This window comes from Emiliania huxleyi (genome assembly GCF_000372725.1).
Source record: "Emiliania huxleyi CCMP1516 unplaced genomic scaffold EMIHUscaffold_573, whole genome shotgun sequence".
NCBI classification, from domain to species: domain Eukaryota; phylum Haptophyta; order Isochrysidales; family Noelaerhabdaceae; genus Emiliania; species Emiliania huxleyi.
This window is the reverse complement of record NW_005197697.1, coordinates 3,641-9,589: the sequence shown is the minus strand read 5'-3', so window position 1 is coordinate 9,589 and position 5,949 is coordinate 3,641. Positions and strand designations below refer to the sequence as shown.

At 70.5% G+C, this 5,949-nt stretch overlaps 2 protein-coding genes across 2 annotated transcripts; both read right to left on the bottom strand.

Moving 5' to 3' along the window:
- Positions 1–14: 14 nt before the first annotated feature.
- EMIHUDRAFT_247390 (hypothetical protein) lies at positions 15–380 on the bottom strand (the record flags this gene model as incomplete). The annotated part of the gene is made up of 1 exon (XM_005764904.1): positions 15–380. A coding segment is annotated over one exon (366 nt), but the record flags the coding sequence as incomplete, so codon positions are not given.
- A 2,791-nt stretch (positions 381–3,171) lies between these two features.
- EMIHUDRAFT_247388 (hypothetical protein) lies at positions 3,172–4,362 on the bottom strand (the record flags this gene model as incomplete). The annotated part of the gene is made up of 1 exon (XM_005764903.1): positions 3,172–4,362. The coding sequence occupies one exon, from the start codon at positions 4,360–4,362 to the stop codon at positions 3,172–3,174; it is 1,191 nt and encodes a 396-aa protein (XP_005764960.1).
- Between the last annotated feature and the right edge of the window lie 1,587 nt (positions 4,363–5,949).

The window sequence follows — 5,949 nt, the reverse complement described above, 5'->3', positions numbered from 1 at the left end:
GCCGCCGGGTCGACGCTGCAGCCGCCGCCGCCGCCAGAGAGGTACGCAACGCGCAGCCCCGACAGCTCGGCGACGCCCGCGCTGCCGAGGTAGAAGAGCTGCGGCGCGAGCTCGCCGCCGGGACCGGCCGCCGCGAGCGCAGGGTCGGGCTCGCCCGGCCGCGACGCGAGCACGTACGTCGGCAGCGGCACAGCCGCATCGCCTGACAGGTAAGGCGCGAGCGCGGCGGCCGAGGCGTCGGCGGCGCCGAGGAAGTCGCCGACGCAGAGCAGGAAGGCGAACGGGCCGTGCTTCGCGTTGACGGCACCGACGCGGGCGAACAGGCGCGCGAGGTCGCCGCCCGTGTCGCCGGCGACGAGGAAGCGGGTAGTGGCTGCCATCGTCAAAAAAATCGTCCGCGCCGTCGCCCGTCGGGGGCGCTGTCGCGAGCGAGGGCGCGTGCGGCGAGCCCACTGCCGCCGCCCCCGGCCCTGGGGCGAGTGCGGCACCTAGCGCGCCGGGCGCTGGCAGGGGGGCGGCGGCGCCGCCAGCTGCAGCGCAGGCGTCGGCGGCCGGCGCATGTCCGACGAGCGAGGCGTCGTCGGCGGCGGTGTCGGCGGCGGCGTCGTCAGCGGCGGCTGCGGCCTCGGCCGCGGCGGCGTCTCCGCTGGTACCGCTAGGGGCGCCGCCGCCCTCGCCGAGGTCTAGGAGACGCGCTGGGGACCCGTCGCCCACCTCCACTCGCCCGTAGAGCCGCGCGTAGGTGTGCGCATCCTGGCGTACGCCCAGCTGCGCCTGCTCCTCTGCGCCGACGTGTCGTCGGCAGAACGCGCCACGTTGCTCCGCTGGCGGGCGGAGCGCGGGATGAACCAGCCGGAGGACGCGATGCACCGCCTCGGGGAGGACCTCCGGGACGAGGCGCGAGTCAAGGAGCTCGCCGAGAAGTGGCGGCCCCGCCTCGCGGCGGCACGCTACAAGAAGCAGCCCGCAGGCACGGGCCTGCGCACCGAGCACCTCAAACCCTTCTTTGAGGAGCTCGAGGGCGGCTTCGTCGTGCTGTTCGAGGCGATCGAGCGCTTTGCCATCCCCGACTGCATCACGCGCATCGCGGCGACGGTGCTCTCGACCCAGCTGCTCAAACGCCTCGATGACGGGACGCCGTCGATGCTCGCCGGCACGCGACCCATCGGCATGGGCGAGGCCCTCTTCAAGGAGGCGTGGCGCGCGCGCGCGAGCTGGGCGGCGAAGACCATCGGCCCCGTGCTCCTCTGCTTCGGTCAGATGGCCGTCGGCCTACCCAGCGGCGGCGAGGGCGTCGCCACAGCGCTGCAGCTGTACTGCGACTCACCTGCGCTCGATAGCCGCGCCATCATCATCGCCCTCGACTACTCCAACGCCTACTCGACGAGCCTGCTCGACTCGTCGGCGCGAGCGACCCTGAAGCTGATCGAGTGGGTCAAGCAGCTCGACGACGCGACGCGGGCGCGGCTCGCCATCAAGAACGCAGACGAGGTGGTCCGGGCGGCGGAGGCAGCGCTTGACGACCTCGCCTTCCTGCGGACCCACCACGGCGAGGTGCTGACAGTCGTCGACGGCAGCCTGGACCGCTTCGCCGTCCGCCTCGGCTTCACGCAAGGCGGCCTCTTCTCCATGCTGAGCTTCTGCATTGCCGTCTGCTTCCTCGTCCTTAAGCCGCTCAAGGAGAGGTACCCGGAGGTTGTACCAAAGTGCATCGCCGACGACGCCCACGCGCCGACCGTCATCCGCGAGGCCGCCGACATCGAACGGGCGGCGGAGTGGTGCACCGCCTACGTCAAGCTCTCGGAGCGAGAGCTCAACCTCTCAGCGAACGCGCGCAAGTTCAAGATCCTGCAGTCGCGGAAGTGGCATCGCCTCCGCCTCCGCCGCGATGGCTCGCCTCTGCTCCTCCAGCGCCGCCGCAGCCGCCGCCCAGCGCGCCTCGTCCGCCGCCCGCTCTGCTTTGCGCTGCCGTGCCGTATGCTCGCGCTCTCGCGACGCCGCCGCCTCCTCTCGCTTGCGCTGCTCGCGCCGCCTCTTGGCTTCAAGCGCCTTCTCCGCCGCCTTTTCTGCTGCCTGGGCCTCCCTCACAGCCGCTGCGTGCTCTGTGAGAGCGCGCATGCACCCGGCGTGGTCCATCGTAGAAGCAGTGGCGTCGACAGTAGCCAGCTTGCCCTCCTCCTCCTTGGCGATCTGCAGCGCCGTCATGCCGGCCGCAGAGCGCGACTTCATGTCTGCGCCAGCCTGCAGCAGGCAGAGCACGACGGGGAGGTGGCCGTTGTAGGCGGCGGTCATCAGCGCGGTGCCGCCTTTGCTGTCCTGCGTGTTGACTTGAGCGCCGTGCCGCAGCAGCAAGTCGACCACCCGCTCGTGGCCGTCTGATGCGGCGCACACCAGCGCGGTGCCGCCGCTGTTGTTTTGCTTGTTGACCTCAGCGCCGTGCTGAATCAGCAGCTCGACCATCCGCTCGTGGCCTTTGAGAGCGGCGCCCATCAGCGCGGTGAGGCCGCCGCTGTTCTGCAGGTTGATCTCCGCGCCGTGCCGCAGCAGCAGCTCGACCACCCGCTCGTGGCCTCTGTGGGCGGTGCACATCAGCGCGGTCCAGCCGCTGCTATCCTGCAGGTTGACCTCAGCGTCGTGCTGCAGCAGCAAGGCGACCACTCGTTCGTGGCCACTTGAGGATGCGACCATCAGCAGCGTTAAGCCAGTAGTCACATCTCCATCCTTGGAACGTGCCTGATGTGTAGCATTTGCTCGCCCGCCACCCTCGAGACACGAACGCACCGTCAATTCGTCGCCACGCTGGACCGCCTCAAAGCACGCAGTCTCGAGGCCAATGCACTTCACGAGGGCATGCTTGGACCATGCTTGGACCAGAAGCTCGCTGGAAGGCATGATCTCCGCCGGGCGGGGGGTCGCAGAGACAGCGATGCTCGTCCCATTTTACGTCCAAACAAAAGACACACAGAAGGTTTGGTCGCACACGCACGATTCCGCCAAACAAACAACAAAAGAATTAACACAACTCTCTCTCACACACACACAGCAAAAGAAAAAGAAAACGCCCTCGTGTTCCAGTATGCAGTAACCGCCACCCCATGCATTTCCGGACATACATGCACAACATGCACATGGCAGCTCTTCCGCGCCTCCCGGCACCGCGTCTCGCCCACCTCACTCGACCATCTCCACCCCGTCACCACCCTTTTCTCGGATCATCGCCAGGCCCTTCTCGTGCGCCGCCGCGTTCGCGGCGCGGCAGCCGCCCATCAGGCAGCGCGTGCGGTAGCCGAGCGTCGCCGCGTGCAGCAGCGACGACGCCACGCAGCGGTTGGTGACCACGCCCACGAAGCTCAGCTGCGTGCCCTCCGCTGGCCCATAGCCGCGCGCGCTCAGCTGCTGCAGCAGGGTCTGCGCGTCCGCACGCGGCAGCCCGTCGTCGTCCACGTCCACGTCGTCGAGCCACGCGGCGCCTCCGGTGCGCTCCGACGCCTCGCGGTCCTCGTCGAAGGCGTCGTCCACCTGCTTACGGAGATAGAGGGCCGGCGTGCCGTTGGCCGTGCCTTCTTTGCCGTTGGCGCTGGTCACGTCAGGCAGCTTCTCGCGGATGCGCCGCGAGATGTCGACGCCCGGGCAGCCGGCGGCAATGGTCAGGTATTTATCGTAGCCGACCAGCGCCACCGGCTTCGTCGGGTCGCTCCACGGCGTCTTATCGAGCGGAAACACACCCAGCTCCTCCGCGCCGCTTCGCTCGAGGTAGTCGGTGGTAAACACGATCAGCTCGTACTCGCCGCTTTGAATCTCGGTCACGGCGCGCGCTGCGACCGTGTCCATCGCCTCGCCGGGCAGGCCTTTGTTCCAGCCCTTGTTGTAGCTGATCTTGGGCTCGCTGCCCGGCTCATAGGCTGTAATGAGCGCGCGTGAGCCTAGCTCGTACGACGCCTTGACCGCATGCTCGTCCTGGATGAAGCCCAGCGAGCCGCCCACATCCGCAGGGAGCGACGCAATGAACTCGGAGTCGTACCCATCTTGCACGTCGATGACGACGAGCACGCGCTTAATCGATCTCGCATCGTTTTGCGAGCTCGCATCGTTCTTCGCGCTCTGTTGCTGCGCAGCGCACGTCCGGCAAAAGTTCTTGCGCAAGATCCCGAGTCCTTTTTTGCCGAGCGCAGCCTGCTTTTGCGGCTCGTCGTCGTCGTCTAGATCACCATCGTCTACTTGCGCGACATCCGTGGTGGTCGTGAGCTCTGCCTTACCGACGCTTGCGCTTTTCACCTGACCCTGCGCGACGGGCGGCGAGCCGGTGCCCGACTGCGGTTGAGCGCCGTCATCGGCTGGCTGCTTGCTCCCAACACAACCCATCCCGCCGTCTCGAGGTGTGAAGAACGCCGTTCACACGTTGTGCTACGAACAGGCGGCGACGTCCACTCACAGACGGCTATTTTGCGCTGCAGCGTGTGCCTGCGCGTGCGGCAGCGTGCGATTCCGGCCGACAGGCAGTGCGCGGCGTTCGACTTCCACGTGCGGCCGTGGGCGGAGGAGGCTAGCCGCCTCTTGGCCGTGGCGGCGAGGGATGCGCTCGGGCGGGAGGGGCTGGCGGAGCTCCTCGGGACGCTCTCGGACCCCGACGAGCGTGACGCCCTCTTGGGACCACGCCTACTCAAGGCCGTCTCCGCACTCCCCCCGGACGCGCGCCGCGGCGGGGATGGGAAGGTCCGCGAGGCGTCGGACGTCGCCGCGGAGCTGCTCGCCGCCCTGGAGAGCAGGCCCTCCGAGGCCCTCGACTGCGCTTTCGACGCTGCCCTGCTGCGCGAGCGCCTCTCGAGTCTGCTGGGCATCGGGACGGCGAACGCGGCGCACGTGCCGCTTCCGCCGGGCCCGGCGGCGGCCTCTGGCGCCGACCGAGAGGATGTCTACACGCAGCCGGCGGCCTCAGTCGGTCAAGGGGGGGCGGGGGGCCAGGCCGGGCCGCCCGCGGGCGCGCAGGAACCCACCGCTCGCGAGGGAGGCGGCGCGGCGGGCGCGCAGGCGAGGGCGCCCCCGGAGTCCGGGGCACCGGCGCCCGCTCCGGCGGCGGCGAGTGAGCCCGCGGGCCCTCGACCGGCGGAGGCTCCACAGGCGCAGGGCCCATGGGGGCGGGGCACGTGGGAGCTTCGGAGCGGCGCCGCGCCTAGCGCCGCCGAGGTCGCTGCCCGGCCCCGTGCTGCTGCTGCTGCTGCTGCTGCCACGGCTGCCTCTCGCGCTGGGGGCGCTGCCGCTTCCCAGCCTGGGGTTGTAGGCGGTGGCGCGAGGGGCAGCGGCGCCGCCGGGCGCCCGGCGGCGCCGCCGCCCCGGGCTGGGGACCCTAACCCTGACCCAGCGCCGCCCGCGGCCTCGGCCGGCCCGCGCTCGAAGCCGGCGGCGACCGACAGCGAAGGCTTCAGCCTCGTTGCGGGCTCCGGCACGGCGGGCTCTCGGCGACCCGCTCGCGGTGGCACGGCCAAGGGGCGCGGGCGGCGCGGCGGCGAGGCGGCTCCTGCCCCGAGCGGCGAGGCGGTGCCTTCCCCGAGCGCTTTTGCCGCCCTCGAGGGCGTTGACGAGCGCGGTGAGGCGGCGTCGGCGACAGCTCCGACCGGGGCCGCCGGACCGGCGGCGGCGGCACCGATCGCGCCGTCCTTCATGGCGCCGAGCGGGGACGATTCGCGCGTCAGCGTGTCCCTCGGAGCTGCGCGCAAGGCCATGTCCGCCGGCGATGCGGCCTTTGGCGCTTGGGACATGCAGGCGGCCGGGGACTGGTACGGCCGCGCTGCATCCTTCCTCTCGTCGGCTGGCGGGTTGCGGCTGGACGCGAAGGCGACGAGGGAGCTGCGGAAGGCGCAGGCGAGCCTGGCGTCGGCACAGGACCTGCTCGCGAGCGCGGGCGACGGGCAGGCGCGGAGCGCCGCCGGCGGCGGCAAGCGGTGTCCTTGT